The 22,417-nt window shown below is 45.3% G+C and overlaps 2 protein-coding genes across 3 annotated transcripts; both read right to left on the bottom strand.

Annotated features, from left to right (window-relative positions):
• Positions 1 to 124: 124 nt before the first annotated feature.
• txlnbb (taxilin beta b) lies at positions 125 to 5,136 on the bottom strand. Its single transcript, XM_047611081.1, has 10 exons — positions 4,806 to 5,136; positions 3,253 to 3,523; positions 2,867 to 2,958; positions 2,584 to 2,754; positions 1,817 to 2,011; positions 1,413 to 1,532; positions 1,233 to 1,307; positions 1,049 to 1,141; positions 767 to 862; positions 125 to 689 (listed from the first exon to the last, which is right to left on the bottom strand). The coding sequence occupies exons 2-10, from the start codon at positions 3,485 to 3,487 to the stop codon at positions 192 to 194; spliced, it is 1,575 nt and encodes a 524-aa protein (XP_047467037.1). The 5' UTR covers positions 3,488 to 3,523; positions 4,806 to 5,136; the 3' UTR covers positions 125 to 191.
• A 605-nt stretch (positions 5,137 to 5,741) lies between these two features.
• On the bottom strand, positions 5,742 to 21,844 carry hivep2b (HIVEP zinc finger 2b). Of its 2 annotated transcripts, none has more exons than XM_047611079.1 (7): positions 21,506 to 21,844; positions 11,202 to 15,096; positions 10,528 to 10,685; positions 10,184 to 10,359; positions 9,861 to 9,959; positions 8,987 to 9,774; positions 5,742 to 8,383 (listed from the first exon to the last, which is right to left on the bottom strand). In XM_047611079.1, exons 2-7 carry the CDS (start codon positions 14,994 to 14,996, stop codon positions 7,973 to 7,975), a joined length of 5,427 nt encoding a protein of 1,808 aa, XP_047467035.1. In that variant the 5' UTR covers positions 14,997 to 15,096; positions 21,506 to 21,844; the 3' UTR covers positions 5,742 to 7,972. The 2 variants fall into 2 exon arrangements, with proteins under 2 accessions (XP_047467035.1, XP_047467034.1); XM_047611078.1 differs by lacking the exon at positions 21,506 to 21,844 and adding an exon at positions 17,808 to 19,016.
• Positions 21,845 to 22,417: the final 573 nt, after the last annotated feature.

Genomic DNA, 22,417 nt, shown 5'->3' with positions numbered 1-22,417 from the left:
TGCTGTTGTCATCAAGCTGTGATACATAGTCTCACAATGTAAGTGAAGGTTTTATCTGTGTTTTAGTTAAAATGAACCTCTCCTTACATGTTAACATATCAGGGTCATACACTCAACACGAAGCCGACATTTCCCTTTTTATTGCTATCAACTTCACATGGACCAGGTTTGTTTTCACAGTGGTTTCACCATTAATCAACCGACTCCATTTCCAAATTTCTCTGTTCCTGTTCTTCGTCCCCGTGGACTTCCTGCCGTTCTCCCTCCTCTATGTGGTTCTCCTCCGGCTGCTGGACGTCCTCGGAGAGTCCGTGCGAGTCCGGGCTGGTTTCTGTGGGTATGACGTGAGAGATCGTGAAGGAGCTGGCGATCTCTTTGAGACGGGCCTGCTCAGCCTTCAGTTTGGCCAGTTCCTCGGCCAGTGGAGTGGTGACTGCCGGTGTCGCGGCCGGGGCGGCAGCTGCAGTGTTCTGGACGGGTTTTATCTCTTTTTCCTGGTCTTTGGCGGCCTCCTGCACCTCAGAGCCCTCCTTCTCCGCTGGCTCAGCGGCGTTGGCATCCGGTTGACTGCCGCCTCCCTGCACCTTCTCATATAGACTCTTTCTTTCTTCTTGCAAAGCTCTGCACAGGTTCTCCAGCTTCTGATTCTTGACGGCGAGAAGCTCTAACTCCTTCTCCTTGATCGCTTTCTGTAACACATATCGAACATTTTGGTGACGACTATCATGCGTGAGTCTATTCACGGCTGAAGGGAAACGTTTCTTACATCCGACACCATGTCGAGGAGACTCTTGTTGCAGCTGTCAAAGCGAGTCTTCCATGATTGGCACTCTTTATCCAGCTTCTTCATTTTCTTGCCCATCTGCGCCGCAAAAAAAAGCAAAGCGTGTCAAGCTGCACGCAATCAAAGCATCCTCTAAAAATAGCGGATATAGGGTTGTCATTTTTTTTTTTTATTAAAAAGATCATGGGATTCTTTTCTTTCAGCAGACAAGCTAAACAATCTAATATCATGAAGGCTTCAAATGCTCTGTAAAACCGCGCTTACTTTGTCCATGTCCTGTTTGAAGCTGCTGTAGACGGTGTTACTCTTTGATACCGTGCCCTGGAATTCATCAAACTTCCTGGAGTACATATCGAGCTGAGGAAAAATGGTGACAAAACATTATCTATGTCTGCGCAGAAGAAGACAAACAAGTCGATTTTTTCTGCGTGACGCTCTGATACCGTACCTGGGACTTCATATCGATCTCCTGCTCCTTCATGACCTTGACTTTCATTTTATACTCCGCCGCCTGTTTTAGGAGCTGTGTGGCGATTAAAATGATATATGAAAGTCAGCATTTGGCGATTTTAATTGCAAATGTGGCTTGAAAACAGCCAACAAATATATATATGTACACAAAACGTACAAGCTCTTTTTCCAGTTTGTGCTTCTCCTCGCTCTCTTTCAGCATCAGGTTCGCCTGCGTGAGTTTGGTTTCCAGCAGCTTCTCTTTCAGGTCTCTGTGCTTGAAGACCTTTTCCAGGTTCTGGAAGACACGCGGGTGAATTTATGAGCGGTTTTCACACAGAAGGCTGTTTCATTTTCTCGCCCGGGGAGTTTTGGCCGCATAAAACTAAAATACTGTAGCTAATAAATGTTAGACCCCGGCGCAAATAATTCATGGGCACGGATGAGTCTGGGTTTATATAAGTGGAGTTCATCCAGTTTCGAGTTTGCATGTAGATTGAGAGAACAAATTGACTTCCTAACGCTATGCGACTGTCTGGTCTGAACCCTCTCGTCTGCTTGTGTGTGTGGCAGGGTCCATACCGCCTCTCGCTGGTCGTACTGTGAAATGAGCCCCTTCAGCTTTTCTGCGAGGGCACTGTTCTCCTGGCACAGCTTGGTGTTGCGGCTGCTGTGTTCCTCGATTTGGGCCTGAATGTCGCTGAGGGTTCCCTGGAAGTGGGTGGTGATCTCTTTCCTCTTAAGGTCGTCCTCCCTGCATCTCTGTAGGGTTTCTTCCTGCAATTCATAGATGATGTTGGTGCAGGAACCAAGTGCAGTGCAGATAGTTTGACTTAGTGTAATGACAGTAAAGACATATATATGTGCACTAGAATCAGTTCTGTAAGGTTTATATGGTCAATGTAACCACACAGAAAACTCACTCATGAAACATATTGTCAGTTGCAGCCCTGTATTTTCTGGGAATATTCCATTTGCCGTACAAAGAAACTTGTTTTTATTTTCAAGATGCTGCCAGTTTATCATTAGATTCCTTCCTGTGTTTCTTCAAATTGAAAGTAAAACTGAATATATTGTCTTGAGTATTTTTAAGATTCCACTACAATTTGAAATAAAATCCTGCTGGTCTGAACGACACTTGGCTTCACAGCAGGAGTTGTGGGCGTTGCCGTGGAGGAGGTCAAACCCTGAGCTTTGACATAGTGGCTTGATTTCTGGTGCCAGCTGATGTCGTCTCCCGCTGAGCGCAACATATGCTGGCACCACCTGGCCCCACAGCTCAACCACCAGCTCAGGCCAGACACCGTTCTTGTTTTATCTACGTCTCGTTGAGGAGGAAACATCAGTACCTTTAAGGTCTTGTTATGTCTCTGCAGCTCTCTGCAGAGGCTCTCCAGTTTGCTGCGAGCCAGCACGGCCCGGCTGTGCTCGCTTTGCAGCTGGTCCTTCTCCTTCATCACTTGGAGCAGCTTCTTCTGCAGAACCTTCATCTGCTTCTGATCACTGCGATGCTCCTCCAGCTGCAAAGACACACGCAGAAATGTGTCCGCGAGGGTGAATATATGCTTCCCCCCAAACCATTCCCCACCACGGCCCTGCGCAGAACTGGGCCTCCATTCATCATCCTCTCACCAGCTCAGCGTGCTTCTTGATGATGGCCTCCAGTTTCTTTTGCGGACTGTCGAGCTTGTTCAAACTTTGCATCAGCAGCATGGCTTCCTTCCCTGAGCAGCCGCAAGACAGAGAGTTATCACCCTTATAACAAAAGCTCTGCGCAATTGTTGTCTCACACTGTGGACAATCATCTCAACTATAAACGATGCGTGGAAATACTATTTTACCTGCACGGCTGTTGCAGACGGATACGCTTACACGAGTCACGGCTCTGCTTACAAACCTATCAGTTTCAGTACAACTTGGACTTCTGCTGACTGAGCTGAATCAAAACCACCTCTGCTAAAATCAATAAAACATTTTGAGAGCGAGAGAGAGAGAGAGACAGAAAAAAAAAAAAACACCTAGGTTTTTGAGCATCTTCTTCTCCAGTTTCTGGTCCTTGCGGGTGTCCGCCTCTTTGGCAACCGTGACCTCCTCTGCGTCCTCTGGCTCAGCTGGAATCTCGTCAGCCTGGTAGGTGCTAATGATGTCCTCCAGCTGTTGATCCAGGTCCTCTGTCAGGTCAATGTGGCGGTCCTCGGCTGGCGAGGCTTCCGGGCCCGCGGGCGCGGGGCGGCTCTCCTGACAAGCCTCCATTATTCTGAGCTAGCGCCGAGAGGGAGACTGCTGCTTCTGTAATGGACCCCAGGAATAAATAAATCATTTTCAGGAGGGTTAGGATTACTGTAGGATTAAATCTGACACGTTTTTTTTTGTTTTTTTTGTGAACTACTGTGCAGTACATTCAAGTACTTTGCCCTTGTGGATTCCTCTTTTTGGGTGTAAGCCTCTAATTTAGCCGGCAATACATTCAGATGTAATTACATGAAATGAACCGTATTAATCTTAGCTAATAGCTCAGATGGGTCGGGGATCGTCTTTTCATTGTGTATCCATCACACATGACATATGCAACTACCACTACATATTTCTTGTCTCTGCGAATTTCATTATCAGTTATTTCCTTTACTAATTCTTCATAAAATATCAGAAAAGTTTAACTACTGCTTCTCAACTTGATGGCAGAGGAGAGGCGACTGCTCAGCAGCAGAAGTGACTACCCCTGTCAGGTTCCACCACGTTGCCTTTGAGCAAGGCACACAGATGGAGAAATATGATATCCCCCTTTTTCATAACTCAAACTGCAGACAAACTTCCTTTCCGTGGCCTTGAAAACAGCAAAAATGTGCTGTTTGTGGCAGAAACACGGTTGAAAACTAAGCTAAGCTAAGGTAAAAGCTAAGCTCCTTAATGTATTAAAGCTGTCGCGTGAATGCTGTAGTACCTTAATTTCTGGTTGCGTCTGTGTTGTGTTGTGCAAGCTCACGTACGCGCATAAAATTAGTGCAGCCTTCACACTGCCTGCGCTTTCACAACCGGAGCACATGGCACCTGTTCCAGACCCGCAGGCTATTTTAGGAACTTCTTAATATGGGCACGTTATTTATTTATTTCTAATCCACTCTTATTGATGTCAGCGTCAGTGGCTGTGAGTAGAAAAGCTGCATTTTTCAACTACTAATACTCGGTAAAAAAAAAACAAAAAAACACACTTTTAAAGGTGGCAGATATTTAAACTGATCAAAATATATAATTATAGGAAAAGGCATTATTGATTTCTTTAAAGGACACAACAGCTGTAGAGCACAATCAGAGCAATTAAAGTTGTTTCTTAAACAAAGTTCTAGTAAATATCCTTTCGGTAGCATGAGACCAGCGAGGCTCACTCCTGCTAACAACCTCCTCATCTTCAACAAACTTGACGAGCCTCAAACAGCTGTAAAACCCAGTGACTCGCCAATCAGTACATTTAAGAACAATTAGAGGTTTGAAAATGTTTCAAAGAGATTCGCCTTATGGCATTTAAGTGTAAATGTCTCCAAAGAAGCGGGGTAATAAGCAAACAGGGTCTTACCGGGACCAAGGGCCAGAAGGGGAAAAGAAAGAGTGTCGAGGGGCTCGGACAGGAGGCTGCCACCACAAATACAACAGCTGTGATAAGACCACCTCAAAATAAACCAGAGGAGCTCACTCTGAGCAGAGAGAGGGAGGACAGAGACACTCTGCTGTGTCCGTCCCGTCCAGGACACTTGAAAAAAAAACAGCTCATTGACCTCCTCTGATTGTAATCTTGGCAGGAATTTCTAGCTGTGTGAATCCTGACGCTCTGTGAATGCATTCACATCATCATTCACGCATCAAAATACCCAGCAGCCATTTTATTTGACGCCTCGGCCGCTTTAAAACCGACGCATTGCTCGTTTTATTTTTAAGCTGGGTTGCTGTTAACAGCCATATAATTATTCTAACAAATGGGCCTGACGAGCCTGGTGACTGAGCAGGAGAGAGGAGAAGGAAAAAAAAAAAAATAACGATGTGTCACTCTGATTGGACAGAATTAGAACAGACCCTCCCCCTGATCTAGAGAAGAGCATCAAGCTGTAAGATCACTTCCTCCCTTAATACACGTCCAACACATGCAGTATTCATGCGCACTGCCCTGTGCACTGCAGATAAACTGTAAAAAAAAAATACGGTGCATTTACCGAATGTGAAAACAAAGATGATTTAACATCATCTACGAGCACTATTTTTGGAAAGCATTCATTTATTTTCCTGTTGTGACTGCAGTGATGATTTTTCACCAGAGGATGTCACTGGTAGGAGTTCCTCCCATTCTTCACTCAGCTTCCCCTAAAGATAAAATGTGAATGATTTCATCTGAAAACCTTTTCATGTGAGATCTAATTTAAACTGTGGTGAATTATGCATGGGGGAGGGAGAAGGTATGGAGGCTGCACGCTGAATAATAAGAGTTAAAACGCAACGAAAGAAGCAGCAACACACGTCCTTGGGTTAGAAGTATATTCTTTTTAAAACAATTTTGAATTTAATTTGAAAAAGTAGAGCACCAAACAATAAATTCCTCATAGCATAAAAGAGGCACTCCTTCCTGACTAACCAGTTTTTGATGAAAACAACAACGGATTGGCTACTGAGGTCTTTTCCCTCAAGAAATCTTAGCTGAGAGGTAAAATGATTTGTCCTCTGTGTGTTTTACAGGGAATTTCCATAGACATGAGAGGCACAATGCAGTTCAGTAAATATGAATACACGATAAAAAACAGAACACAATCTGAATACATGTACTGTATGCAAAAGCAAATAAAAGGCTTCACTTTCCCTTCACATTTTTATGAGCGTTCTGCACCGATACCACGACAAATTAAATTACCTGAAATCAAAGCTACATACAAGTCCGGAGAGGGAAAACACAAAAAATTAAAGCAGTGCACCTTTAAAAAATTTTTATGTAAACATGAGTGAACAAAGTGGGTTTTTCTTCTTTTTTTTTTTTTTTAAAATTTAAATCCATTCTCAAACCACTTGAATACATTAGATGTTTTTTTTTTTTTTAAAGATGTGACACACTGTTAGCGATCAACACTGTGCTATGTTCGCCCTCTTTAAACCTCCGCCATTGCATCAGCTGCAGACATTTTACCTCTTAAAGAGATATAAACAATCCACATAAAAAGTTTTTTTTTTTCATAATTCAACACTGCAAAAATAGTTTAAATCATAAAAATACACGTATATATACAGAGAAGAAGTAATGCATTTGGTGAATGATTACTTACATTTCGAGCCGAAGCACAGTAATAGCCAACCATCTCATGCTGTTAACATCATTACTTTAGTATAACTTACAGTAAGTGATATTGATTAATCCAGTTACACTTGAAATGCAAGAAAAATGTACTATTGACTGATCATCATAGCCCCTTGGATTTGTGTGCAACACGTTTCACACAACGAGAAATATGAAAAACAACTGGAATGTTTCAAAAACCACAAGAGAACGTGACATGTTTTACTCCTCCCTCGTCTCCCCTGACCAAGTCAGTTGAAACATCAAAGATGAAAGGATGAAAGTGCATCTTTAAAACGCATAAAATGGTCATCTGTATAAGCGAGGGGAAAAAAAAAAGAAGAGAAGAAGAAGAAGCTGTCTGTTTATCATGAGATCAAAAGCAATGCCAGCGTGGCTCACTGCATAACTGCATCACTGCTGCATAAGTACAGATATACCATATAAATAGTAGTCAAATATTTACCAGTATCAATAAGTGCTTACGTTCTAATATATAAATACATCTTACAGTATTCATAATTACATAATTACTTCCTCTATTTTTGTGCAATAGCAAATCCCATGCATTTAAGATAAAAACCACAACATTAAGAAAAACGCAACATAAGAAACAATTTTTTTTCCTTAAGATAACCAAGCTGCATCCATCCGTCAGCCGCACCGACGGAACAAGAAAGAAAGAAAGAAAAAAAAGAAAAGGCCTTCCTTTGAGCAAACTCTACGTAACCGCAGACTCCTCTGAATAAAGAGTACATTTTTCAATATTCGCTGACGGCCGTCTGATAAAGAAACGATGAAAAGCAAAGTAAAGGCACAGACCCTTGCCGCTTGATCAGAAGCACCAAACTGCACAAGAAGCGTCTACTTAAAATTTGGTCAGACTGTTTCATAATACACATACTTTTCCCCTTATAAATAGCCTTTATTTACTGCACTACTGCATCACACCTTGATATGATTACATAAACAACAGTCTATTTTTGAAAGTACACACAGTAAAATACACTGTTTGTATGCATCTAAGAAGGAGTATATGTTAAGGACATTTGTACAGAATCCATAAATATAATTTATGTGCAATTGTACGCAAACTACTATGTCAGACAAAGGCATATTAGCATAATATCTTTCCATATTGCACCTGCACCCAATAATGATTCTCCACCTTGCAGAACATCCTGCTGCTCGTCTAATTTTTCCAAAGAGCCTCTGAAGAGGAGGAGCACATCAGACGGGGTAGGTTTCTTCTTTGTATTTAAAAAGAAGCTGTCTGGGGTTATGTGCGAGACCAGAGGAAGTGTTATTATATTGCCTCTAATGGGATACAGACGAGGTTATGTGCCTAAAGGGCCGAAGATGACAAGGTTGCAGGTGTAGCAGGGGGCGCCTGTTCCTGGATCAAATCGAGAAGACAGAAAAAGCGTGTCTTAATGAGGGTCCTCTGTGGTAATCTTCAGCGAGGCGATGGCTTTCAAGCAGGTCTGGACGTTCTCCTCCTGTCCGCTGTCCCTTACTCCGGGCTCGAGGCTTGTCTCTTGATGACAGGACAGCTGGCCCTGGCTTCTGATGTCCTCTCCTGCCATCTCCGGCCCGTGGACAGACCCCTCTCTGCTGCTGCAGCGCTGGCCCTCGCTGCTCTGGGGGCTCGGCGCTGAAGAGGGGCTGACATCAGTGCTGGAGGAGGGCGGGGAGTGTAACATCTGGAGCCCTCCGACAGGAACGACGGGGAGCAAACTGTGGGCCTGCTGCTGGGAGTGGAGAGGGAGGTGGCTGAGGATGTTCTGGTGATGAGAACTGGCAGCACCGGGGAGGGTGGGAGCCAAGCAGCTCCTTTGATCCTGAAACGACATATTGGCAGCGTTAGCAGCAGCTTCAGCGCCGCCAGGATAATTTCTCATTTGAAGATGAGTTAGTTAGGAATCATGAAGAAATGTGAGTATTATGAAGCAAAAACCGAAAGCACTCACGGAAGAAAGATAGAGATTAGTCCTCTAAATTTCTTATTCAAATACAAAATGGTAGAAAATCTGTGTTTGTTTAGCCAATGAAGCACTAGAGATCGCAGTGTCCTGACTAAAATATTGCCATAACAATACTTGGGCTGTTTTTACATCCAGGGTCTCTGTTTGTGGAGAATGTAGTTTGTGCCAATTCACGTCCTCCTCCTTCATTTTTCCTTTACTGCCATCGTCAGCTCAACTTAATCTCTCCAGTACTTTGTCTCATGTTAAAATGCCTGCAAAATGGCAGCACTAGCAAACATCCTAACGTTCTGAACGTTCTGATCCTAACAATACCTTGTTCTCTCTATCGATTAACATAATGATCACTAAACTAGCCACCACATCTCTTATATACCATGTTGATTAAAAAAAATCCATCACCATATGCAATCAAACAAGCCCCTTGGCACAGTTGTAGTTGGACTGGATGCTACCCACCATTTCCATATCAAAGGCTCCTTGTTGTTGAGCCATCTCCATCTTCGCTTGGTGTCTGGTTTTGTCGCCGCCGCCTTTATGTTGGTGTGAGCCTCTGCGCGGGGAAACCGCCCTCAGCACGACCCTCTGCCGGCCTCTGACCGACGACTCGCGCTTTCCAGCCAGCTCCGTTCCAGGTGACATGGGCCGCTCCATCGACACCGGGGAGGGGTGCTGGATGGGCGAGAAGCCGGGCGAACCGGGCCTCAGCGGAGACGTGTCCCATCTGGGTGAGGAGCGGCCTCGTGGGGAGAGCTCTCGCCGCGGGGACGGGTAACGCAGACGCGAAGGGGACGGCTCCCTGATTGGGGACTCCCAGCCAGGAGAGAGCAGACAAGAAGAGTAAGGGTCGAAGAGGAAGCTGCTGTGGTCCGGAGACAGCATGGTCAGGGAGTCTTCGTCCACTGACTTCTCTCTCTGGTCGGTCGTGAGGACAGGTCGATGGTCTGAGCCCGAACGCCTGATGGAGGACTGTTGACGGACGTCAGCTCCGGGCAAAGAGGTGAGAGAGCAGCCGTGGATGGCGGAAGTGGCTGTGACCGACAAAGAGGTAACTCCACACTGTTGAGGACTCGTGCTTCTCGAACGCAACTTTGGAGTGGAATCGCCCTCATATTCATCGTCCTCATCATCGTCTTCATCGATTTCATCAACTTCCTCATCCATGCCGTCTGAGTCCTCAGCATCTGAGAACTGATGCTTGGTTGTCACTGCCACCTCCGCCTTGGACTCCTGTTGGACGTCGTCCACTTTAAAAGACAAACGCATCAGTTTAGCTGAGATTTATTGCACCGTGGCAGCAAATGTGCAGAATTAAGACAGGTCGGCATCTCACCGTGTTCCTGGATCTCCGTCTCATCCATCGTCACCGACACTCCCAGTTCAAGACATTTCTTCATGTGCGCCTTCGACTTCATGTGTTTTGTCAGATTTCCTTAGAGAAGAAAGGAACGTTTAAACAACAGATTTATTCCATAATGCAGAAAACACCTCAGAAAGTGCAAACTGTAATAGAAAGTGGTGAGAAAGTCACGAGATGCTGATTTTGCACAATACTGTAGTACCTCTAAATAGCATCACAAAGCTTCGCTTCTGCTGATTTTCACACACGCGCACGTTCTAATAGATGCATTTCACTAGTATGTTAAAAATGCTCACCTTTAGTTTTAAAAGCAAAGTTGCAAACCCTGCAGATATATGGTCGCACGTCTGTATGAGTCCGGATGTGTTTCTTCAGCATGCTTGGCTTCTTGCAGCGGATCCCACACTCCTCACAAATGTATTTCCCCCGTCCTCGACCTCTGACATACACGTAATCTTCATTGGATTTGTACCTGGAGGAGGGATACAATATTTTATTGCTAATGAAGTAAAAACATCAAATAACCACAGCCCTAAATAGGGAATAAGAGCAGAGGCCAATAGAGAGCATCCTAATATAACTGCTGAGTTTCCAGTCAACAGAAATGACAAGTGTTATGACAACTAATATCTTGACTGACCCTCCTTCGAAGATCTTAATTCGTGTTGGCACTGTTTGGGTTGTGGAAGCCTCCCTCTCTTTCCACTCCTCCTTGGCAGTTTTCACTCTGCAGCTGATGTCTTTCACCTTCTTCCCGTAGGTAATGTCCACCTCTTTGGGCTCCGGTTTCCTCTGCAGCTGAATCAGATGAACAAACATTGTGTTAACATCCATTTTAAGTGGACACCGTTATCGATAGTGTAACGTGATTCGTCCAATATTGTATGTCACACATGGCATTACACAGCATGTTTTGCCAGCATGAATTATGCTGCTGCTGGGGAAAAGCCCAGACGAGGTAACTCTGACTTTATATTCCTTTTTGTAGAATTTTACTGTCTGGTCTGGTTTTATGGACAGAAAATGCAGAGAAAGTTACAAGTCAAAGTTAAACATCATAATCAGCAGCAGGCAAATGCTGTTCCCAGACACTTGCCAAAGGACCCTTCTGCCAAATGACTCAAGTGTGCGGTTTGCCAATTTCTGGGTAATGAGGTCTTTTAAACTTTCCACATTTCAAACAGCTATCTCTTGCTGACACTTTCGGTCACCAAGGTGAAAATCTATCAAGTGTAGCTTTATTTAGTCACTTATAGGGAAGGGTATTATTAGCATGACTAGTTAAACGTGTCATAAATAAAGCTTTGCTCTCACCTGTTCCATGGTCTGCCTCCACAGGATGAGAGATGAAACCAGTTTCCCGGTACCGGGCTGGCACATGGCGGCCACAGTGTAGATAACCTTGTCTCCCCTCTGTTTGGATCGCAGCAGAGCCAGAGTCGCGCTGGTACTCAGTTCGAGAGGGTTTGGGTTGTGGGAACTCATACACCAGGTGGCGTACACGGAGGAGAAAGGGGCGCTGCTGTGAGAGCAGCTTGGCTTAGTGTAGTTGAGATAACACCAGCTCACACCTGTCGTCGTGCGAAGACTTGGAAACTGAGATAACAATCTTGAATGCTCAGCGTCTGAGATCAGGATGTCTTGACTGGTAACCAGCTGTGCCACTATATCCATCTGCACCCGCTTCTCCATGCCAACTTCTTTCACTTCACTGATGGATATCATGGAGTAAGGAGGCGAGCTCGCTTCCAGGGAGCTACTTTCCATTGCTGACTCGTCGCCATGGTTGGTGGCCTCGGTCACTTTTTGCTGAAGTGCGATAAATTTACTCTTACGTGAGTCATCCTGAGCATGAGGTGTTGATGCGCCGTGCATCTCTGACCTGTGCCCCTTCTCTTCGCTCAAATTACATTTTCCCAACTCCACAGCACTCAGCTCCTCTACAATCTGCCCAAACATTCGTTCCTCTTTCACACGTTTTTGCTGCTTCACCTCTATGAATAAGTCCAGGCTGCTGGCGGGGGAGAGCATCCGTTTGTTTGCGCCGCCGCTGGATGCATTCGTGGTTGAGATAGTCCTGGAGGTCAGAGAGAGAGGGATGCCAGTTTTGAGTTTAGCTGATGACAAATCAAGGGCTTCAACGCTGAGGGTGTGAGTTGAAGGTTTGGTATGAGCCGATACATTAGAATCCAGATTTCCAGACAGCCTTGAAGTTTGATTCTGAAGGGTGGAAGTGGTGGAGCTGACGCAGTCGTACTGATTGTCAAATATCTGTGACACTGAGGTGTATGTGATACTGCCATAGGATGGCACATGAGTCTGAATCCTTACAGGAACCAACAGGCTCGGATGTGACAGCTGGGGAAATGTATTCCCGGTAGAGAATATTGGCAACGTCTGCGGCAGAGCTGTAGCTGCAGTGAATGGAGGGGAGGTGCCGCTGAGGTACTGTGGAAATACTTGTGATGCGACCTGTGACACTTCAGTGTCCATATTCAGTGACTCCTGTCGCACCAAGTTTCCCCTCCTTCTTTCCTTCAGAGCGCTCAGATCCACGTGTCTAACTTTGGATGTTGGAGAAAGACTTCCATAGTCAAATGATATGCTGCGTACCTCTGGGAACTCCTTGCGCAAGTTACACGGCGCCTGCTCTGAGGAGGAGCGTCTCATTTCATGTTGTTGACGCTGCGTGAGCACGGAGAGGGAGTGCCCGCTGCCTGGCACAGCTAGGAGCTCCAATGGTTTGCCAAATTCATCCTGTCTGGCTGGAGAAACCGACTTTAAGCTCTCTTCCCTGTCAAAGGAGAAAGTGGAGCTATAAGATAAGTTGCTATCTTGGCTCGGGCTGCGGGAGAGACTAGTGCAGGCAGACTCAAAGCTGGATTCACCAGAGGAGTGCTCGATGTCAGCTAAGCGTAGCCTTTTCTTTTTCGGAGGAAGCTTTTCTGGAGGGAATTGTGCTAAAGTTTCACTCCGTTGAGGCCACTGAAACTCCTCCACGTGCTTCTCTGGCTCCTTTACCTGCACCTCTGGGGCTTTTTCTGGACTGTCAGGCTCCACCGTGACCCTGATTTCTGGGACCTGTATGTTGGGCTGCCGCACAAGCTTGGGCCCCACTTGAACCGATTGCCGCAATCCACTGTCGCACCGCTCCAGCTCAAATGATTCACTTGCCTCCATGGCTTGAAATGAAGAAATACTTTCCTGTCTCTGCCCGTGATATTTGTAAGACTCTGACTGATCGGAGTGAGGCCTATTTATGGAGTTTGTGTGTTGGATGACTGAAATTACATTCCCTAAGGTTTTTCTACCAGACATTTCAAGGCTCAGCGATATGTCCATGTCACACCTGTCCATCTGAGAATGTCCTTTCCCTAAAGCCATAATGCCCACCGCTGCTTGTTTCACATCGTAATCCTTGCTCGAATCAAACATTTCTTCGCACTGCTCATGGTGAACCTCATAGTGACCGGGCAAATCTTCCTCTTCCCTCTTCTCTTTCCGACGCTTGCGTGTTGCCAGTTCCATCGCATGTCTTTGATGGGTCATACTGGGTGCCGCGGAGGGGTAATTTTCCATTTCCAGTCCTGAGGGTGAAACGCTGCTCTCACTCATCTTTCCGTGGCTGTCAGAGTCTGTGTGGCCATCATGCGCCGATAGTTCGAAAGCAGCTTGCCGCCTGAGTCTCCTCATGCCCCCGGTGCTTGTTCTCTCATCAAACGAGTGGCTGCCTCTGAGCGCTTGAGGCATAGTCAGACAGACGGCTGAGGATGTTGGCATTGAGTTGCTTCTGATCAGAGGCCCCACATCAGATCCAGGGTCTAACTCCGGCTCCTTGGCCTCTTCCTTTGAAAACGACTTTGTGTTTATTTTGATTGACTCCACGGTGTCTTTTTCTTGGGTGAAAACGCGGGACACCCCTTTCTCCGAGCGCTTCCCCGTGTAGTCGCTGGAGTCTGTGCTGTAAGCTGATGTTTGTTTAGGGCTTGGCCGATAACACTTTCCGAACATGATTTCTTGATAGGACTTTGCGTTGGCGTTCGGAGGGCCGGTCTGATGCTCAGCACTCTCGGAGCGTGAAAAGTATCCGGAGTCCGTGCTGCCCTTGCTAGACTGACTTGGGAGGGACAGATTGTGGTCAGAGTCACTGCTTCTTTTTTCAGACAGCCGAAGTGCGAGCCTCTGTTTGATTGTGGAAGATTGGATTGCACGACTAGCCTCGGCAGCGGCAGGAGGTGCATTGATTTCTTGGGGCTGGGATGAACCATCCTGAGTTGACATTGACGTGGCTCCCTTTTTCTGAGCAATGAGATTTAGTACTTTTACAGCAGTGTTATCTGATCCCTCCATTGGAGAGTCCAGCAGCAGCAGCGGGTCATTAACAGTGTCCTCGTCCGTGTCCGTGCTTTGCTCAGCATCAGAGAATAACTCTCCTTCCCCTTCAAAAGACCCCTGTTCTGTGTTGGCATTGTAAGAACCAAGTTCTGAGAATGGCACTGTTCCAGCTTTGACTGAGTGAGCGTGGGACTTTCTGTGTTTGTATAAATTACTCTTGGTTTTGAAGGAGAAGCCACAGGGGACACAAGGATAGGGCCGTTCCCCGGTGTGTGAGCGAATATGTTTCTTAAGCACGCTGGGTTTGGCACATGCCCGTCCACAGTAATCACAAACATACTTCCCAGGCTTTTGTGGTTTCTGTTCCACCTTACATGCCGTCTCTGACAGCTGATCCATCCCTGAATGGGAACCCTGTTGTTGGGCTTCAGGTGAACTGGGCGACTTTGCAGGAACTTTCTGTCTACCGACAGAATACTGCTTTGTGGACTGTAGTGGATATGAAGACACCTCATAGTCTTGATGGCTTGTGGACTTAGTTTGGGAGTGTTGATCTTCTAATTGCAGTGATTTCCCTGAGTCAGACATTTCTTTGAAACCACATGTTTCTCTTTGAGTTTCTTCTAGTTGTTGGTGCCACCCTTTGCCTTCCAGTTCGACCGATGGTCTCCTCCGAGTCGGCGCTGCCTCTGATGTGCATTTTTTCTGTGCAACATTTCTGTTCTGAACCTCAGTGGAGCTCTTCACCCCTGCAGTAGTTTCAAGTGACTCCATGAATCCAATGTCACTTCCTTTGCGATCGATTTTCAAGGGCAATATCTGTTATGTAACTGTAGTGATATTAACATAAATGTGAATTGCAGGGAAGGGTCATCTGAAAGAAACAAGAAGGAGAAGTGAGAGTTAGACAACACAAATATAGATGAAAGATCTCAGGACCAAGTAGGGGAAGATTGTGAATCTGTAGTCGTAAAATCTGAGTCTAAATCTAATTTAACTTGAAAGTGAGAGCTCTGCAAGGCTGTTTCCCAAAAGCCTTCCTAATAAAATTGGAAAATAAAATTCATAATGAGCTCCTTCACAGCAGGAATGGAAAATAAAATTAGTCACTTTACCAAGGTACCTCATGTCAGCCCTGGCATATGTCCCAAATTTCCTGAAGCCGTGTGAACGTGCATAAATGAGCGGGGAGGTATTTAAAGTGCATACCAGTACTGTGGTATGTGTGTCATGAATGGTTGTACATGTGTGTATGTTTATTTTCAGTGTGTATGTGTCTGTGAGACTTGGATTGAAAACAAAACTAAAAAAAAATAAAAATTGACAAATTTAATCGAAAATATTGCGTAGGTATTTAAAAACTGCAGGGGAACCATCTTAAAATAGAAGAAACCAGATTTACTCCTGCAGTATCACAATACAAACTGTGCAAAATAGTGGGTTATTAAGAAAACATCTTAAACTTGATGGATGTTTGTACATCAGGAAAAGTGAAAAACTTGTGAAGATAGAGGACAGAATATTGGAAACAAACAGCACTTGTCAGCAACAGAGAAAGACACTTGGAATAATGTGGTGATGACACAACATGAAATGCTAATGACATCTAGATATTTGTAGCGATGGTGAGTGGAAAAACTGTGGCGATGACATGTGAAATGGCCAAACTAACTTTGAGGCAATGTGACAGACTGAATCAGTTGATTGACAGGTGACACAAGCACAGAGTTCCCCAAACTAAAAGGAAACACCGGCCATAATTTTGGTTCCTACCACCAAATTCATCACGCTCGGAGCATTGGGTCAACCCAGATGGAGCATCGTCTTTTTGTTTCCGGTATTTTTGTTCCAACACCAAGAAGAGCTAGCTCCTTTTTATACACTAGGAGTATTTTTGTGTTGTGCTTGTTTCAGGCGGAAATCTTATACAAGTGGGTTACTTTGGCAACCACAGCCTTGACTGTACGCTAGAGAAAAGCTGTCGGCTACAAAGAGTGAATCACTTTAAATGTGGACGGGGCTTAAGATCATTATCAATAAAGAGATGAGCCTATCTCCTACATTCCTTTGCTTTATTTTTGGGATGCGCATACGCATAAAATGCCCAAATATCCTGCTTAACTCTTTTATCCAAGGCTGTGTTTATTATTAGTGTCGTTGCCTCCCCGCTGAGCAGCACAGGACCACATACTGTACTCTGCTGTGTGTCAACATGCTCAAACATCACCCTGCTCGTGGCTGATGTGAACTGGTTTCACCGCCACACTCTTCTCCTTATACCACAGGGACGGATATCTGAGGGCACGTCGTTTCCATCTTCTCAGTATCAAATGCTGTGTCCTCCCTAACGAGGTTACGTAAGATTATCTGGTTCAAACCCTCTGAGTTCCCCTTAATTAGGACATCCTCCGACTCTCTTTCTCTCACTCCCGTTCCTTTCTTTGTTAGCGCACCACACACCGCTCAGGCAGGAAAACCAGAGGATATGAATCCAAGGTGACTCTCGAGATGCCGAGAGATGCTTGAAAGCCCGCTGTAAGCACGATAATCTGCCCTTTGTATTCTTTCCCAAATGTCCACACTCCTCTCTGGCCTCTTTACGGTTCAGCGGGTTTCAGATTTGAGGGCTTCTTCTACAGTAGGATGTGAAAAAAATGGCACAAGGAAGGGAAAGGGGTGGCTCGGATTGGAAGAGTCCATGTTTGAGAGGGGAGGTGTTCAGAGGTAAACTAAGTGGGGTGCCCGGGGGTAACAAAATTCAGAGGCCTGATAGGGAGCTCCCTTTCAAGGTCGATCTGACCTCATTGCTTAGTTTCCATCCTCTGTGAGCCACGAGAGGAGGGAAGGGGAATATGGGCGCAGAGTGACAATGAGATAAGACCCCAGAAACAATGCATACCTTTGAACTAAGCACGATAGGGAGGGAACTGAGCCGACACATTCATTGACAAGACTCTCTGCAGACTTTATTCATTTTTTTTTTTTATAATATCAAGACTCTAGCAGCAGCGAATTTCTCTCACTCCCGGGCAACAAGCTCTAACCTATACAAAAATATATGACACAGCAGCAATGACGTGCAACAACAGGAGGCAGGTGGGTGGCAGTAGGTGTGCTTCAGGACAATAGTGGGCTGACAGCGGTACAGTATGTCCGCATGGATGGAGAAACGACTGTATGGAGGCATCGCTACGAGCGTCAGACGTTCCGTGTGGCACATCCCTGACTGCTTTCCACACACACGGGAGAGGACAATGAGCAAACAAATGGTGGCTACGGTGGAGAGCATCGTTATGTCGCTGCATTACATCATTAGAGGCTAAGTTGGCCATTAAAGGGAACTGGCATGAAGTCTCACGCTGACAACAAATCCATAAATATCACGAGGAGATGACTGGCTTCAAAGAGGCTGGATGGCAAAACCCTCTGTGGTGCCCTAACAGCAGCATAGCATGCAGAGTGAAATCAACAGCCCCCGAGATCAGAATGACATGAAGCACACGGTTCCGATATGGGAGGGAAAAAAAAAGCCTCGGCTCATACAGCAGCTGACATTCAGATATCAAACATAATCCTCGTACAAACCTGACATTTGAATCGTCCCCTGTCCCATATCGACAGTCACATGTGACATTCCTCATGCTGCATAGTCTCCATTCTCCCCATTTCTGGGTGACGATAATGAAGGAAATTAGCGAGGTAAAGTCCCATCAGTCATGAAGCCGCTGGCCGACTGGGTGTACATTAGAAGATCTATTGATGCGAGCTAGTCACCAGAGAAAATACCCAACCGTGACGTGCGGACCCAGGCACAAAAATAGCAAAGGGGCCCTGGGAGGGATTACACAACAGCCCACGTTTAAGGACGCTTTCCTCTCGCTCCCGCTCTCCCTCTCTTTCTCTCAGTGTGTTTCAAAGCGGCAGCTGCCTCACTCTACGCACAAAGTGGGGAGCCTTCTGTCAGGAAGAGCCAAACATCATCGTCGTTATACACAGCCACGGTCCATTCAGCCACTCGTGTCAAAAATGACATCAGGTGTTGGCTAGTATTATCCACGCAAAAAAAAACGTGCATGTCAGCATACGCAGAGCAGAGCAGAGCGCTTTGAAAGACTCTAATCACATGGTGCCGCAGCTCTGAATGTACATTTCCTACAGTGTGGTCCTATTCAGCGCGTGCGTGCACTCAGAGGAGCTCAATGAAAAGACGGCGTGCGGCTGGATGTGAGGATCCTGCAAAAATTAGACATGTTCTCTGAATTGTGAGACACCCACAGCCTGTTCAGAGCCAGTTCTTCCCGTCACGACAGGATTCGCTTTGTGAATGGAGAGAGAGTGAGTCGTGATGAGGGTGTCATTACGGCAAGGGAGGAAAAAAAAAAAAAAGAAAAAAAAAACTGGGACAATGCTGCAGATTATGTGCAGCTGCGAAACTCATCCTGTGAATCAGATGTATGAGTTAACACTATTATAGCGGCTGCATTAACTTGGGAAATCTTAAGACTTCCTCTGAACAAGATTAGATAAAGTAAGAGCATAAAGCTAAAGATTTTATTGGCAGTTCTTGCATTTTAAACTGGTAGACTCTCAGTTTTATTGATTTATAGCAGAGATTTCTGTAAAGTTATTAAACTCTTTTGTGTAGCTGGTATTTTAGCTAAAAACTAAACTGGTGCTATTGTTGTTAAACCTGATAGTGGGAATTTAAGGTGCTGTTTTAACACTAATGCATCTTTTATTTTATTTAATTTGACTCCAAAAACCTGCCACAACATTAAAACCACTAACAGGTGAAGTGCATAACATCGATGTAACGTTTTCTACTGCAGGTTCTTGTGTTCAGGCTGGATACGTGCCACCACCTGGACACTGTTGCCAGTTGAGCTCTATATAAAACACACTGACATACACTTGGCGTTCTGACACCTTTCTGTCGTAGCCAGCATCACCTTTTTTTCTGTGTTTTTTTTAAGCTGCAGCAGCTGCATCTGTTGGATCAGACCACACAGGTCCACCTTCGTGCTCCGTGTGCATCAGTGAACACTTCTTTTTTTTTTTTTTTTTAAGATACTGACCACTGCAAATCTGTTCAAATTTCCTGCTCTTAACTTCAGCTTTAAGGACAAAATGTTCTCTCTCTCCACTGACAGGTGCCGCGGTAATGAGATAATCAGTGTTACTCACGTTGACCAGTGTCGGTCATGATGTTATGGCTGATCGGTGCCTTGCTGCTATTACTCAAGAGTTTGCATAGATTGATGATGTAGAATAAACTTCATACGAGGAGCACATGACAAACTTGAATTCTCTCGGCTTTTAATTTGAGGGAGCCTCTGAATAACAAAGCAGCCTCCCATCCTGAACTGATTAGCGATCAGACATTTGTGTGAAACTCTGGCCTCTCAACACAATATAATTTACGCAACTATAAATACTTTGAACATCCTCCTCCGTTTCACTCTGGGCCCGCTTGGTGAGAACAACTGGGCTCCTCTATGAATAGGAGTCCTTGGCTTTGGGCTTCGCACCAGCTGTGCTCGCCGTGGCTAAGACACATTTAACAGACCCTCCTGGAGCTCGCGCGGCAGAACAAAGGCTGCGAAAAAACGGACGCGGCCGAACTTCGCCTCTCGATTTCAAAAATCCGACAGGAGCGGCGAGCTTTTATTCCCTGCAGAAACCGTGATTTCACAGAGCGTTTCGCTCATGAAAAGGGGGGCGACTCGCCGTGCGCTGGAAGAGCAGTGAATGCAGAGGCCGCGTGCTAAGTCCCTCCACAGTATGGAATTGCAGAGAGCTATTATTAGACGTAGCCTGTAACAAACCAAAGATGAAGTTGAAGCTAAACTAACTGCACTGCAGCTGAGATCCATTATGCTGTATTCAGTATCTAGAGGAGCGGCACTAAAATGGCTGATACTCAATGTGCAGTGAAGGTCAAGTCGGCCGTCTCTATAAATATAATGGTCTGTCCCCCAGGATGTTCCACACCGCTCGGCATTTCCACTATCTAAAGCTAGGCCGCTGCTCCGCTGACCGGCTCAAATCTGCCACAAATTTGCATGTGATTGAATGCCACACATGCACCGGCCTACCTGGGCCTCTAATCACATTAGTGCTAAAATAGATGGAAGGGAAGAAAGAGTAGAGGGGGGGGGGAGGGGGGGAGGGTGTTTATGAATGGAAGGAATGAGGTCCCCCCCCCCATCTTCTCCCCACTAGCGGAGGTCATATGGCCGACTGAGATATCCCTCACAGGGGACACTAAACCCTCCAGGTCGGCCAAAACAGCTGATCCAAACGCGACAATATTGAACCTCCTCTCCCCCCCCCATCGGCTCATTCAGAAAACCTCACCTCCTCCACTTTTCTCTTTTTTCTTTCTTTCTTTTTTTTTGCGATCGATTTCATTCCGTTTATCCCTCTTACGCGTACAGTCAAGCCTCTCAGGCAGCCGCGCTCGTGCCATTATCGCAGCAGTACCTGAAAATAATCTGACATGATTGTGAGTTTCCATGGCGACCATGCCAACCGTCTGTAACAGTTTCCCAGTTCCTGTCTACATATATAATTACTGCCACAGATTGCAAGCGCCAAGACTGCAGAGAAGCGAGCGCAGGAAATGGGCACTGAACTAAATGTGTGTGTGTGGTATGTGTGAACAAAACGTAGCCGCTCGCAGTGTCAATTAGCATGAAGTCATGAAGGAAAAAGCAAATGGTCTTTAATTACGAATCGTTTTTTTTTTTTTTTTGTTACTTTGGCTGCATTAATGTATCAAATTGATCTGAAATCAAATCAACAGACTTAAAGGATTAATTACAATTATAAATCAGTAACTTTGAAGTAAATTTCATGCAGACAATCTAATTTTTTAGGTTCTCAAATATTAATATTTGCTTGTTTTCTTGTTTTTTTTCTCTCTCTCAACAACAGCAAACCCAATTTTATTTTCTCATATTCAAAACAGTTATTTAATGTGCAGATTAATCAGTAAATCACTGGTATATTTAAGTAAATATGCATCTTCATAACACAAAATCAGCAATATGAACATGCCAGCTTTTAAGAACAGAGATGAATATTTATTATTTATTTATTTTTTCTATATTTTGTGGTTAAAATCCACCTGTTAACTGCCAGTAAAATTGATTACATAATTCATTAACTTTCAATTAACTTACAGCTGATTGAATTGATTCACCTGGACAAAACCGTACAATTAAAACCTTTTTTTTTTTTTTTTGTTGACTTCCAGTAATAATATTAAACTGTTCTCCTACCTTCAAATGCCAAAACCTTGTATGTGACACATCTTCATTTTCCAGATACTGACTGCATCAACACGAGGCATTTATCTACACGTGATCTGCATCCTCGCCGCTTCCAGTCAGCTTGTTTGTTTGTTTGTTTGTTTTAGGGGATCAGCTGTCATGTCCCAGGCTGGGGATAGTCTGCTGCAGGGGGGGAAATGCACGGTCGTGAGAACCCCTTGCAAACCCCCCCATCTGCACGTCATGGAACATTTGCAGAACAGGGACCTCCCACCTTAAAGGCGTGCAGCAGAGAGCAGCAGCAGCAGACACAACAGTGAGATCTGCCCCGCACCGGACTCACCATCTCAGGTGGCAAAACACACCTCCGGCCCCCGGAGGGAACAGGCGGCTTTAGGGCGCTCCGTGGCCGCGGTGTGAGGGTGCATGGGGGGGGGTGGGGGGTGGGAGGCTTACCGGTCACTGTGCAGCATGCAGACGTCTTCATTCCGGATACATTTTCACAGGCTCAGAAGCGGGTTTTCTTGGGTCGTCTTTCCACAGCAGGGGTGCACACAGATCACATTCGCATCGTCAGGGTGATTTTTTTTTTTTTTTTTTTTTTACGACGTCCCAGGCGGCGGGGCTGTTGTTATAGATGTGGGCGGCAGGGGGCGCCAGAGAGGGGAGGTAATTCAGGTACAACTAAAAATAAACAAATACTAAAATAATGGGAGTTGGACTTAATTTTAGCTATGAGTTTAGGCTGTTGTTTTGAACGTCAGAGGGTGATGCACACTTGCAACTCACATGACAACAGGCTTTTAACAAATAGATAAAATACAGGATATACAGGTGTAAATATAGACGGTGCAAAATGTATAGGAAGGAGGTGATTCTCACCTACAGCTAGAGGATGTTGTTCAGATCAACCTGGTGGTG

Source organism: Mugil cephalus, chromosome 17 (genome assembly GCF_022458985.1).
Source record: "Mugil cephalus isolate CIBA_MC_2020 chromosome 17, CIBA_Mcephalus_1.1, whole genome shotgun sequence".
NCBI classification, from domain to species: Eukaryota; Metazoa; Chordata; class Actinopteri; order Mugiliformes; family Mugilidae; genus Mugil; species Mugil cephalus.
This window is presented reverse-complemented; position numbering and strand designations above follow the sequence as displayed.

Bases quoted from the DNA above. Each gene is read 5' to 3' on its own strand.
- txlnbb (XM_047611081.1), bottom strand. From the start codon at position 3,487: ATGGAGGCTTGTCAGGAGAGCCGCCCCGCGCCCGCGGGCCCGGAAGCC. The intron at 2,959-3,252 runs GTGTTTTTTTTT...GCGGCTGCTCAG, and splicing joins GAAGATGCTCAAAAACCTAG to GGAAGGAAGCCATGCTGCTG. The intron at 690-766 runs GTAAGAAACGTT...TATGTGTTACAG, and splicing joins TCCTCGACATGGTGTCGGAT to AAAGCGATCAAGGAGAAGGA.
- hivep2b (XM_047611079.1), bottom strand. From the start codon at position 14,996: ATGGAGTCACTTGAAACTACTGCAGGGGTGAAGAGCTCCACTGAGGTT. The intron at 9,960-10,183 runs GTGAGCATTTTT...TTCTTCTCTAAG, and splicing joins CTTTGCTTTTAAAACTAAAG to GAAATCTGACAAAACACATG. The intron at 8,384-8,986 runs GTGGGTAGCATC...ATGTCGTTTCAG, and splicing joins GAGCCTTTGATATGGAAATG to GATCAAAGGAGCTGCTTGGC.